The following is a 13,981-nucleotide window of genomic DNA, read 5'->3' as shown; positions in this document are numbered from 1 at the left end:
AGTGTTTCCATGTTCCCTTTTCTCTGCCGCCTCCCTAGCATCTGTTGTCTTTTGACTTTTTAGTAATAGCCATTCTGACTGGTGTGAGATGGTATCTCATTGTGGTTTTGATTCTCATTTCTCTGATGATTAGTGCTGTGGAGCATTTTTTCATATGTTTGCTGGCTGCTTGTACATCTTTTGAGAAGTATCCATTTATATCTTTTGCCCAATTTTTAATAAGATTATTTGTCTTTTGCTTTTGAATTGAGTTCCTTATAGATGCTGGATATTAGACCTTTGTTGGATGCATAGTTTGCAAATATATTCTCCCATTCTGTAGGTTGTCTGTTTGCTCTGTTGACAGTTTCTTTTGCTGTGAAGTTCTTTAGTTTAATTAGGTCCCACTTGTCAATTTTTGGTTTTGTTGCAATTGCTTTTGAGGAGATAGACATAAATTATTTCCCAAGGCCTATGTCCAGAATGGTGGTTCCTAGGTTTTCTTCTAGGACTTTTATAGTTTGAGATCTTACCTTTAAGTCTTTAATTCATCTTTAGTTAAATTTTGAATATGGTGTAAGGAAGGGGTGCAGTTTCACTCTTCTGCATATGGTGAACCAGCAATCCCAGCATCATTTGCTGAATAGGGAGTCCTTTCCCCGTTGCTTATTTTTGTAAACTTCAGACGTTGATCAAACTGGGCATGTAGCAGAGAACAAAATTGACAGAATCCTGCCCTCATGGAACAGGCTTTGTCATTCAATTCATCTGTAAAAACCAACAAACAAGATAAAAGCAAAAATAAAACTTTATTTTTATTGATCAGTTCTATTTTTTCAGATTTCTTTCTGATAATTTTTTATAATTATTAATTTATTTCTTATATAAGTTACATTTGTGGTAATCTTTCCCTAGCTTTTGATTTGAATGCTTAAGTGTTCTTCAGTATTTATTATTTTTTTAATCAGTTAGTTTTTGGCTCTTCGTTTTTTTCCTCCAAGGGCTGCTCTGGCTACGCCTGAAGGATATTGATGTGCAGTCCTGTGTAGTCCTGTCATTGTGCCTTGTTTCTGTTTCTTTGCTCCCCTTCTTCCTCCTTTGTGACTGTTCACATAGCTTCCTACTTTGTTTAGGAAGCTTTTGTCCCCAGTCTTTATCTGAAGGCAATGCTACTATTGCCACTCCCAGGCAGCCCTTTAATTAGCAATGCTTATGGCTGTCCATTCTGGTTACCCATATTTGATGACTCTGAACTTGGAATTTCTCTAGAGAACAACTCTCACTTCTGCAATAGCCTTACTTTATCTCTTTTAGGCTGCAGTTTTCCCATCACCCTGATCCTGTTTTCTCTTTCTCTTTTAGAAATGGCTCATTTTTCTTACTTACTCATGACGTCCTTTCCTATTTCCCATACTTCTATGGAATTCTTTTTCTTCTATCTCTTCCTTCATTTTAATGATACTGTGGGAGGCTGGAGAGATAAATGCGAATTATCACACCGCCATCTTGGACTAGAAGTGTAGATGGGATCTTGACTAGGTGGGGGGAGGGTCCTGCTGGGGGAATAATAGCTTATGCTGAGGCAGAGGTATAGAAAGTCCTTGCCCAGAATCATGTCCATCTGCTTTTTTTTTTTTTCGCTCCTCAGGTTAACTTTGTGCTTTTTATTGGCATTATCGTCATCCTTGTGCAGAAACTTCAGTCTCCAGACATGGGAGGCAATGAGTCCAGCATCTACTTGTAAGTACCATTGTGTGGATGCCACAGCCATTTCTGACAGCCAAGTGGGCCCTGCATTCAGGTCACAGGCAGAAGAAGGCCTGGGCTTTGCTGATAGGGTGACCTAGCATCAGCATTTGCAGATCTTCTTCTGATTAAAGAGCCTTTAATATAGTTGCGCTTCCAGCATTCAGCAAACCCAGGAGCTCCTCAGCTGCATGGCCATCATATGGATGGGCAGGAAGAGAGAGAGAGAAAGAGAGAGAGCCTGACAGAGAGACTGACTAGGAAAGTCAAAATGGAAAACATCAGATTTCCTAAGGGAGGTAGGGTCCTGGTTGGTTAGAAGTTGAGTTTCCTTTGGGGTTCCTGGTTCTGTGGGAAGCTCATGAATACTATTGAATACACTGTTGCCTGATATTCCCACCCCCAGCCCAGACTGTGGAAGTTGCCCAGTTCCCACCAGCGAGTCAGGTGGACACATTCTCACTGGTCTGGGTGTTGGAAGGCGGGTACTTTCTTTCCTCCACTGGCCCTCAGGGCAACTCTACCTCTGCATGTGGTCCTGTTTCTTCAACTCCTTCCTTTCTGATGAACATCTAATTGGTTGGGGATTATTGGGTTAGAGGGCAGCCTCTTACCATAGAGCATAGGGCTTTCTCCACTTCCATGGCCACTTGATTTCCAGGAATTATTTCTGCAGTCATGTCCCTAACAGCCTATCTTTGCCTGCCCTTTCCCATTTCTCTCTCCACCCTGTCTCATTCTGAAATCAGACAGAGCAGCTTCCACCTCCCATCTCTGGCCTTCTGAATGGGAGCATGACCAGCTGGGTGTGTGGGGTATGAGGACATTTTTGATGCTGGGGAGGAAGGTTGGTTGTCACCTGTGGTTGGCTGGAGGGGTGGATGGGCACACTCTGGCTCTGAGGGCAGTCCCTGGGGTCCTTCTGTTGGTAAGGCAAAAGCCCTATGTGTGGCTTCCTCCACTCCTTCAGAAGAAAGCGGATGAGGAGGAGCTGAGGTATCTTCACTGGGTGCCTCATTGGGTCCATGGTCCTGCCTTCATCAGAGACCCCAACCTGGGGTCACAGCATCTACTGGCTCCCCAGTAGATGACAAGTGGGACAGTGAGAGATCCCAGTACAGGTTTCCCCCAGGGTCCCCTTAATCAGCCATTCTCCTAGCGGGAGAGGCAGGAACTGCTCAGAGACCAAATCCCAGATCCTTCCCTAAGGCTCCTTGAGGCTTCCTCAGGGGGGTGGAGCTTGTTCTTGGACTGTCAATCTGTTCAGCCTGGGGACCTCCCCATGTGGAAACCCTTTCACAGGGGTGGGGTACTAGCACAGGGCCTGGAGTGTTCAGCCAGGTTTTTTCTACCTATACAATGATTACATTACATTGGAAAAAGTGCTTTTTTTCCTATCCATTTACTGTTTTTTCTTTCATGTTTTTGCAAGTTTTTACCAATTCTTGCTTATATGTGTATATTATGTAGTAGAAAATTATCAATATAAATCATAAAGTCTTAGAAGCCCTGCACTGTCAGGTGGGGGGCCAGCCCTTTGCTGTTACATAACCTGCCCTAGAGATATCGTTCCTGCCTTCATCTCAAGGATTCACAAAATAGGGCCCCACTGCTCGCCTCCTCTCCTGTCTAGTGTTGGACATTGCCCTCGTGTCTGGTCTCAGTTTCTCCTGCTTGGGCGTGGATCAGGTCACACACTGATCTGGTCGTGGATCAGGTCACATACAGTTGTCTCCCATATTTGAAGCTGGCAGGGAGCTAAGTCAGCTTCATCTCTCGTTTGAGCTCTAGTGGTCTTGATTTCCTCCCCTTCCTGCTAGGATTTGTTCTTCTACTGAGGGCCCCCCAGCCTCTTCTCTTGGGGGTCCTGTCAGCTTTCCCTACTAAATAGGATACCCTACTGAACCCTGAACATACTTTGCCAACTCAGACATTCTGCTTTGGGCAGCAAGAACCCCCAGGGCCTGGTGGGAAAGAAGTGTGAGCCAAGGTTTCAGGTTCTCCACAGACCAGGAGCCTTGAGTCTTGTAAGGTCTTCCTAATGCATAGATAAGAGCTACCTGTACTTAGCACATGGTTTGTACATTTAAGTACGGTATTAATCTGGGACATTAAAAAATGCAGCTAGTTGGTTTGCTTCTGGCATAAAAAAAAAAATCCCTTTGCAATCTCAGCCAATCCATTTTTTTTAGAGAAAGCCAAACCTCTGCTAGTCTTGAGTGCCCATGATTAAAAACTCAGATGGATGAAGTCTGTGAGCCAAGTGGGAGTGCCCACACAGGACAGGGGATCAGCTTGATCCCATTCAGTCCAGCAGCATGACTGAGTGACAGGGTCAAGGAGACCCTGTTGGCCCATGTGAGTAGTAATCCAATTGACCGCGCTGCTAAGAGCTGTAGAGCACTTGGAAATACTTGCTGCCACACCCATGCACATTTAACACCTGCAAACATCCAGTGAATATGGTGGAATAGGTAAGCCGCTGTCAAATAGAATCACCATGTTACAGCTGAGGGAACTAGTTATCAGTGAAGTGACATGAATCCAGGAGGAAGGAGGATGCCATGGCTATGGTGCAGGCAGGCCTTTCACCCCAAGCTTGACAGCACCATCATCGCTGTCCTCAAGGAATGTACAGATGAAAAGATAGCATTAAACAAGTGTACAAAATTAGGCTTCCTGGAAGAAGAGGCCCCTGGTGGGTTCCAGCCTGTGTGAAAGCTCCCTCAGCCCAGAGTGCTTGGCAGAGCTGGCTTTGAGCTGGGAGGTGTCTGCACTGGGAGGAGGGGAGAATGTCAGGCACAGGGGAGGTGAGAGGGCAGGGAATGGGGGGAGAGGGAGATTCCCGGGCTGTGCCGGAGTCCCCTGGGGTACCAGAGTTATGTGTGGGGCCGAGAAGCCCTTCAGATCTGCGCACAACAGCTCTCCGGTTTTTTCCTCTTATTTCCAGAACAAATTTAAGCCCGCGAGTCCCCAAGAAAGCCCGAGAGGACCCCCTGCCTGTGCCCTCAGACCAGCATTCACTCCCTTTCCTGTAGGTTGGTTCCAGCTGCTCAGGTGATAAGGGTTTGTCCTCCATAGACCAAGATGGTGTTCCTGGCCCAGCCTCAGAAGCACCTGTTGGGGTCTGGGGCCTCTGCAGGGGGACGGTGGCACTGAGCCACTTGTTGTCTCTGACCTGATGCACCTGGTAGGATGAGTGGCTGGGGACAGGACTTGGGCAGTGGGCATCAGGGGCTGGGTCAGGGCTCAGCATGTGCTCAGGGTCGACTTGGTCTGGGGCAGGGGTGAGGGGGGTTAGGGCTTAGCCCTCAGCTGGGGTTGGCACTAAGCCTCGGGTAGGTCAGGGTTAACTGGAGTTGACCTCTGTGAGCAGGTAACTGGTTCAGAAAGGGGAGAGGTGAGGCTTCCAGGGTAGACATTAACTGTTCGGGGAGAGCATCAGCCCCCTGCCTTGAAGTGAACCACCTTCATTCCAGGGGCCTCCTCCCTGGAAGATAAGCATTGGAAGCTCCAGCTTGGGTGGAGGAGGGAAAACCCATTTGTACTCCCATGGGGTCTCCTTGGGGAAGATGCACACATCTCTGGAGATGGCTGTGCCGGGGCCAGGCAGAAGTGCAGCCGGGCAGCTTTCAGTTTAGGGGTTTCCTCCACAGCCAGAGCCTTCCAGCTCACACAGCCTCCATCTTCCATTTCCACAGCACCTCCTCCCCTGCCGAGGAGCACCCGATCCTCAAAGTTCATGTTAGGGGCCGGCAGCAGGGAATAGTTACCCTCATGTTGCAGACGGAGGAACTAAGGCCCAGAGAAGGAAAATGGCACCACCTAAGATGACCCAGCAGTCAGTGGCTGAGCAAAACCCTGAGCTAGGGTGCCCAGACTTCCAAGCTGGGACCCCTCCAGACTGGCCGGCAGTGTGGAGGAGTGGCTCGTCCTTGTGGTTGGGGAGGAGGTGGTGGTGGGCAGGAAGTTCCCAGGATCCGTGAGCTGTGCTGCTAGCTGGGGTGCCAGTGTGGTAGGGAGTACTTCGGGGACTGGGCAGGGCTCTGGGGGTGCACAGCATCTTAGCATCAGGAGAGACCCTAGGGAGTATGTTCAGCTCAGCCCACCACATTCTGTGGACTGCCAAGTGGCCAGCACCACATCGATCCCTAGGAATGCAGACGTGAAGAAGACAGGGATGCTGCCTGCAAAGGGCTCCCTGCAGGTGTCTCTGTGTAGCGTTCCTCTGGGTGTTTCCCAGGGCTGTAGCCCAGCCAGCCCTGCACACAACAGCTGCAGAAGTGTTTCTGGAGTTTGGCCCTCATAGAAACTGTGTGCTGGATCCCCGGCTAACAGATGTGAGTGCTAAGACATGGAAATAGCTGTGACTTTCCTGTGGACACACAATGAAGCTGTGGCGGAGCCAGCCCTAGAGGCCAAGGCTCTCTGAATGGAAGACGTGGGGGTGGGCCCTGCACCTATGATAGGGTCTCCCACTTTCTGAGCCAGGCTGCTGTGCTCTCCAGACAGCCCCACCCAACACCCTTGCCTGAGCTTTTAGTCTCTTTTGGATCCAACTCAGAATGTACTGCATCGGCCAGTCTAGGTTCATCCATTCTTCCTGACTTAATTTATTTTCCCTTTTCCCTAGTTGTCCTGACTTTTCAGAGATTCTGGCATCTTTCTTTCTCCCACCCCGTCTCTGGCTTTCCTGCACTATTTGTTCTTTTTCTTTTCTATGAGTCCTTTTGTGCAGAGCCATTGAAGGTTTGGGGAAAGCCTTTTCCCTAGACCCATCTCCTTCAAGAGCCCTCCAGGGCCGGTCCTCCCCCAAGCTGCTCCTTGATCTGCCCTCCCCGACCCCCATCAGAGCCACACAACTTCACCAGGTGCAGGGTTTCCCAGTGAACTTGTCACTAAATGGTCTTTGGAATACTTTCAAAAAATCCTTAAAAAAAATCAGAGGAGTCTGTGTTTACCATGGAAACATCTAGGGTCCAAGAGGGACAGGAACAATCTTGAAGCTAAAGAAAGCAGGGCTGCAGAGCAGAACTTCAGAATTTGGGGTGAAGGTTTAAGCTTGGCATGTAGGAGGCAACAGCTGAAGTTGGGGGGGTCTCCTGGACCCTGATTTCTGTGGTTTACCCAAGCCAAGATTGAGGGGTCACTGGCCATAGGAGAGAATAACCAATTATTATTATTATTATTTTTAAGACAGAGTCTTGCTCTGCTGCCCAGGCTGAAGTGCAGTGGCGCGATCTTGGCTCACTGCAACCTCTGCCTCCTGGGTTCAAGTGATTCTCCTGCCTCAGCCTCCCAAGTAGCTGGGACTGCAAGCACCTGCAACTATGGCCAGCTAATTTTTTGTATTTTAGTAGAGACGGGGTCTCACCATGTTGCCCAGGCTGGTCTCAAACTGCTGAACTCAGCCGATCCACCTGCCTCGACCTCCCAAAGTGCTGGGATTACAGGCATGAGCCACTGTGCCCAGCCTGAGACTAACCAACTTTTCAGCTAGGAAAAGGTACATAATAAATTTGAAGAATAGAATAGGTACCATTTCTGTATACCCAGTTAAGCTATTTTAATTATTGAGAAAAATCTACTTATTTGAGTCTGTCTCTTTGTATGACTGCGAAACAGACTTTTGACATTCATTGAGGAATCATGAAGAAACTTCTCAGATAGATGAATACCTCGTAACAGTGCTTCTCAAGCTTTGGCATGCATGTGGATCCCCCAGGGATCTAGTTAAAATGCAGATTCTGATCACAGGTCTGAGGTGGCACCTGGGATTCTGCATTTCTAGGAAGCTCTCAGGTGGTGTTGGTGTTGATGGTCTGGGGACCACAGTCTGAGTAGCAAAGCATCAAACTAAACCTCAGCATTCCTCTTCTGGAAAAGGGGATCTGTAGCGCCCACCTCACAGTGTGGTGTGACTTGAATGGTGCTGTTTATTGAATGAGAACCCCAAACCCATTATGCACAGATGCGGGGGGGACCTGGGCTTGCCCCATCTTGGAAATGTGTGACACAAATTCTGGCCTCAGCAAAATGACACAACACCACCTGTCAGGTACCTTTAGGCTTACTCTTAAAGAGCTGGAATCACACAAGGCAGATCCTGAATGCCAAGGGTGTGGTCTCTATAGCTGTCCTCATTTGCATCAGGTCCAATCTGATTTATTAATTCATTGACCAGCACCGGGAACCTCAGAGCCATGTGGTACCTGAGGAGAGTTAGTCAAGTAGCAACTCTTTTGCAATCTGAGAAGATGATACAGCTCATCATCTATCTCTGACACATCTGTCAGAGAAGGGGAAAGTGTTCATGGTGTGTGTCAGCCCAAGTCCAAGCAGGACCATGGTGGGCTGGAGACACGGAGAGTCAGCCTGAGACCTCCCTGAGGAGACAGAAGTCCTGGGTCCACCCAGGAGAATGTAGAGCGAGACTGCAGCCTGGGCCCCCCTCCTTGAGGTGGTTTGTTTCTGTAAGCCATGGGGCAGCACCCAAAGGTGCTCCTCTCAGTCTTCAGCCCCTGCCCATTGAACTTTTATGAAGTCCAGCCCAATACTGTCCCCCAGAACTCCCTGCAGTGATGGGAATGTCCTATGTCTGTGCTGTCCAATATGATAACCACTAGCTCCACGTGGCTGCTGAGCCCTTAAAATGTGGCCAGAACAACTGAGGATGTGGGTTTTTAATTTGATTAATTTAAATTCAAATAGCCACATATGGGTAGTGGCTATCGTATTGGAATAGTTTAGGTCTGGATGAATTAACAATTCATTCAATCTGACTTACCTCTGTCCCCTATGTATGTGCTGATTCTGAGTTGCTGGGGGGCTCAGAGGGAGGAAGCTATGGACCAGAGGAGAGGGAGAGGGTAGAGGGGAAAGACCAGTGGACGGACACCCAAATTGACCTTCACAGCTAAGCCCAGAACTGGCCTGATGTGAGGCTCAGGTTGCCTGTGCTAGGCAGTGCAGAAGATGGGCAGTGTGAGTTTCCAGCTCTCATCTTGTTGAGTGGGACCTCAACGAGGCGGGGCTCTGCTTGGAGCCAACTCTGTAGGCAGCCTCTGGCTCCCTGTGTGAGACCTATCCCAGGCCACCTTCTGAATACACACCTTCCCTCTAAGTCCACCCACCTATCAGTGGTCCCAGTGTGAGTGTTCGTGCGTGTATGCGTGTGTGGCCATGCACAATCATGTCCACGTATAGGCGTGCATTTCTCTGTCCAGAGCTGCCCATGTCTTGGCCCTTGGCTCCCTCATTCTCCTCCACATGACTGCCCTGGCCCTGTCTCCATACCCTCCTCTTTTCTGCCTTCCCTGTAAACTGAGTTTCTTCACTGCCTGGTGCCCCCCAGCTGACAGAAGTGCTAATCTTGTCACACCCAGCAGCTGCGTGCAGAAATGCTACTGCAAGCCACAGCGGGCTCAGCAGCACTCTTGCAAGATGTCAGAACTGTCCGCCATTACTCTGTAAGTGTGCGTGGCCGAGGCTGTGGCCGGGAATCCTGGAGGGGTGGGGGACGCATGCTGCCACTGCCGCTGCTGGAGGAGAGTGGAGAGCCAGCCTCTGCCTCCCAGCCCCAACCTATTCCCGGCTGTTGCATGTTGGTGTCTGTGTGTCTTGTGAGTTCTCTGCAGCCTCGTGGTCATGGGGTGGGTGGGCAGGGTGTGGGGATGGATCTACGGCCATTGTGGGTGCTTCCTGAGGAGGCAGCACCCCCATATTCTCTGCCGCTGCTGCCTGGTGTGTGGCCTTCCTCGGTCCCCAACTTCTCTGAGCTTCAGTGTTTTCAACTGCCAAATTATTTCCGAGAGTCTTAGAGCCTGAGTTCATATAGAGCTTCCCCCACACAGGGCAGGGAACTTCACTCCACTGTCCATAGCACTTTGTGTGTGAGTCAGCATGAACTCACTTAATCCCCACAACAACTCTATGAGTTGGGTCCTGGTATCATCACCATTTTACAGATGAGAAAACCGAAGTGCTGAGAGATGAAGTAACTCACTCAAGGACCCCTAATTGACAGAGGGAGGATTTGAACCCAGAGAATCCTAAGCACTTTGCCCCAAGGAGTCTCTGGCTGGAATATCAGATTTATTCAATTTGGACATCCCTTTTACTTAGGGTGCCATTGCCCCCCTGGGTAGCCCACTGTAATTTGGACATCTCTGATGCCCTTCTTGGTATTTTAGGACTCTTCTGCCCATTGCTGGCTCCTCAGGGCAGGAGGACAGAGGCCTAGGCCCCGTGTCATTATGGGTAGTGGCTCACATCATATGTTTCTGTTGCAAGACCTCGGTTAGCTTAGAAGCCCCAGAACCCTGGGCTCTAGAGACCCCTTGTCTGTCCCTACTGCCCCATTTGCCAAAGTGGCCACTGGGATGCCCTGGCTCCCTAGCAGAAGTCCCTGACTGTTCTGGGGCTGCTGTGGGGCTGCTGGGGAGGGAAGGTGTTGCCCTTGAACTGTGCTGTGGGATGCCCTCACTACCATCACTGCATCCACCTTGTGGCTGGGAAAGGCCTGAAGGGTCACTGTTTCTCATACTTCAAATCCATCCCATGTAATTCCACCACGGAAGCTGGAGAGATTTGACTTCTTGGTTTCCAGGGCCCTTTTCAGACTACAGGGACAAGTACTTGGAAATGGTCCCACCTATGGGAACAGATGCCAGGAGGAGGAAGGCAGGGGCCACAGGCATGTTGCAGGGTCAGCTTCCTTTCCTGGGCTCCTTCAATAGACATCTTTTAAAAAGTAGCCCCTATAGGTAGGGCCACAGAGGAATCCCCAAGACATCCATGTCCCTGTGTTTCTGGCCATCTTCCTCTGCATTCCTGACTTTCATTCCTTCTACAAGCACCCCCTGTTGCCTTCTGGTGCCAGGCATGGATAACCAGAGATGAACAAGATCCGAGTGCCCAAGAGAGAATTCAGTTTTGAGGATGCTGAGGCTCTCATGCTAGGCCTGTGTGCCACATGGATTTCTTCTTGGAACAGGCAACTCCCTGCCCCAGATAAATGAGGCACCACCCCCACTTTCAGGGAGTCACAGTCAGAGACAGACAGATAAGAGGAAGGCTGGAAGCATGGACTGGTCAGGATCGCATCTGGGCCCAGCAGGAAACTGCTCGGATCCCGTTGGCCCTTGTCTGTCAGCCGGGTGGGAAGGGGTGGACACCTACACTCATGGTCCTCTTCCTTTACGGGCTGAGCTCCCTCTGCCTGAAGATCTCCTCAGGCTGCTCCTCCTCCCCCTGTGTCTCCTCCTTCCTTCCTTCTCCTCTCTCAGTGTAAGCTAGGAAGTCAAGGGCCTCACACAGACTCCAAGAGTTCGGCTTCTCTAGAGATCTGGAGCTCCCATGTTCAACAGAACATTCTCTCCCAGAAAGGCTGGATGAGGGAGAGAGGGACACATCATGTAATTGCCCCACATCAAACGACTGCCTCATGCCTGCTGTCCACCCCGGGGAACTTAGCTATGCCGGGAGCTGGGGAGGCTGATCCTCTGGAGGAGTCGGGCCAGGTGCAGCGTGGGGGCAGGCTGCATCTGCAGGGCAGAGCTGGACTCTCTGGGGAGACCCACAGGGAGCCAGTGTGCCCACTCTGGGTGAATGCTTGTGAGTGCCCCCTATAGAGCAGGACCCACAAGTGCACATGGTCCCGGTGTCCTAGCTGTGGGCTTCTGTGACCCTGCGCCTTCAGAACAGAGCCCCACCCTGCTGTCAGCCTAGTGCCAGAGGCAGGCAGGGGAACTCCAGGAGAGCTGCCTCAGGAAGCACTGCAGTCCTCCGGCCCTTCCTCCCCTGCCTGGCCCACTTCAGAGCATTCTCTTCCATCTTTGACTCAGTTTCCCAGCAGCAGGTTCCTCCTGCCCAGTTGGAGATTGCCGACGCCCAGGGTCAGTAAGTTCCTCCTAGAATCCCTCCCGAGTTTCTTCCTCTGTGGTCCATTCACTGAGCCTTTCCTCCCTCCCTGTCATCAGCACCCCCCCATCACTTGGTGAGTGTCCGGGCTAGCCCCAGACTCTGAAAAGCCAACTGTCTCTGTGGCCCATTGAGGGCTGCTTCTTTTAGGCACAAAGAGCTTTCTTCCAGAACAGGAGAGCGGCTGCTCTGCCTGAGGACCCTGCATTTCCCTTAAGCTTCTCAGTCCGATCCCTGTGTTTTATCCTGACTTTGCTTTTCCAGAGGGTTTTGCACGTCACCCAAGGGGTCCCTGTAAATTGTGTGCACATTTTTAGTGGTTCTACAGGCTATTGACTGGGTGCCCTGCAGACTGGGGATGTCTCCCCACAGTATCCCAGAGAGTCCTGGCAGCCCAGGCCACTTGCACTGGGAGAGAATGCTGAGGGGTCCGTGGACACGGGCCCCAGCTTGGAGGGAGAATAAGGGACTGGGGCTGAGTTCTCTGCCCTCCGTGGCTCTGGCCCCGAGCCCTGGAAGTCCCCAGAGCAGATGTTTTGCTTTCTCCTGACAGGCGGCTGGCCCGGTCTACCCTGCTGCTCATCCCACTATTCGGAATCCACTACACGGTATTCGCCTTCTCCCCAGAGAACGTCAGCAAAAGGGAAAGACTCGTGTTTGAGCTGGGGCTGGGCTCCTTCCAGGTAGGTGTGGCGCATGGGGAGGGCAGAACTCACCAGGAGCCAGGGCCTGGCTGCTCACCTGCAAGTGGTGCTGGAGCCTCTTTAATCTAGACTGTGAAGTGAGTGCTAGAGTAGAGGTGATGAGGGAGCCCTGTCTGCTGTCTACCCTTAGGGCTCCTGTAAGAAGACACACTGGTGTCTGCACATCACTGCATCTGAGTATCCTGAGCCAGCTGCCCCCACTCCTGGCCCCCACCCTGGGTGACCTGAGATGGCATCTCCCAGCAGCCTGGGGTGGAGGGTAGAGTGTCCTCAAGAGCCCAATGTGTCCACATCCTGCCTTCAGCTTTTTAGGTCATGTACCCCTTGAGTTCTGTCTTAACCTATGTCTAGGTCCCCAGCACAGGGCCAGGCCACAGAGAGCCCAGTGAGCTGCACAAATGCATGAGCAAACAGACATCAGTGAGTGAGGGGATGAGAGGGCGAACAGAATGCTGCCTTAGTGGCTGGAGGAAGGACTGGATGGACTGGAAATGAGTAAGGGGCTAGGTGAATCACCAGGAGGAAATGAGCAGGCGGGAGCAGCAGTGGGTGGATGAAGGCAGGGGCAGCTCCCTGGAGTGTCTGGGGATAGAGCACCTCTCCCTAAGCCAGCTGTTTGAATTAGGATTTGATCTTGATGGTCAGAAAGTTACTCTCCATATCTGACTTGACCTCCTCCACCATTTTAATTCAAGGCCATTTAACCTGGCCCAGGTTCTTAGTGTGGTGAGACTGACCATGGGTCTCACCTGAGACTGGCCTTATGGGCTCATAGACAAAGCCCTGGCCTAGGAGTGAGAGCCCAGGGCTCTTGTCTCTGTGCTCGCTGACCGGTTCTGGGGTCCTTGAGCTATCATTCTTCCAGCACCTTCAAGTGGCAGCACAGGGCACAGGTATTGCAAGGAACTAATTTGCAGCATTCAAGAAAATGTTTCTGCTTTTTTGGTGTAGATTTAAAGAATATATAGAGAATAGCTAAGTGCATATGCTGTGCCAAGTACTCGCTCTGCGTGGTGTTCTGCATTGCTGTATATGATAGTATCTGGCCCAAGGAGGGCAGATTGGGGAGATGATGGTGGACAAGGATGGCACAGGTCTGTTCTGACCTGGAGGGGTCCTGCGCTCAGAAGCCTGCAGGATGGTTAGGAGCTAAGAGAAATTCTAGGGCATTCAGGGAAGGCTTCTTATAGGAAGTGGGATAAAGCTGGCCTTTGGGAATGGGAAGGATCTGACCAAGGGAATGTGAGATCCAAAGCTAGAATGTATCTGTGGGACAGGACTTGACCACCAGCCACGTGGCCTCATGGGTGTGCCCATCTTGGTAGAGTAGAACTGTCCCATCTTACCCCAGATCCCTGGTCAGGTGTCCCCATACAGGTCATGGTATATTTCTGCTTCCTAGAGTCACCCCCTCCATGCCCCACACAGCATTTCAGAAAGTCCTTCGCTAGCATCCTCAGGCTTATTTTCTCTATTCCCAGGGCTTTGTGGTGGCTGTTCTCTACTGTTTTCTGAATGGTGAGGTAAGACCTTGGCCCTCTGGCTTCTTGGCAGTGGAAATGGAGCTTTCTGGGGAGCAGACAGGGGAACCAACCACCTGTTGGCCACATGGGACTGACTCCCCAGAGAGG

At 50.9% G+C, this 13,981-nt stretch overlaps 1 protein-coding gene across 3 annotated transcripts in view; it reads left to right on the top strand.

The window, feature by feature from the left end:
- ADCYAP1R1 (ADCYAP receptor type I) overlaps positions 1–13,981 on the top strand; it is a 58,921-nt gene that overhangs the window by 38,474 nt on the left and 6,466 nt on the right. The window contains exons 13-16 of one of the 3 annotated variants that reach the window (XM_030796032.1): positions 1,628–1,719; positions 9,111–9,194; positions 12,200–12,329; positions 13,832–13,873. In XM_030796032.1, the coding sequence (XP_030651892.1) occupies positions 1,628–1,719; positions 9,111–9,194; positions 12,200–12,329; positions 13,832–13,873 (348 nt within the window). The remainder of the gene's footprint in view (positions 1–1,627; positions 1,720–9,110; positions 9,195–12,199; positions 12,330–13,831; positions 13,874–13,981) is intronic. The other 2 variants (XM_030796033.1, XM_030796034.1) reach the window with 2 other exon arrangements.

Source organism: Nomascus leucogenys, chromosome 17 (genome assembly GCF_006542625.1).
Source record: "Nomascus leucogenys isolate Asia chromosome 17, Asia_NLE_v1, whole genome shotgun sequence".
Taxonomy (NCBI): Eukaryota; Metazoa; Chordata; class Mammalia; order Primates; family Hylobatidae; genus Nomascus; species Nomascus leucogenys.
This window is presented reverse-complemented; position numbering and strand designations above follow the sequence as displayed.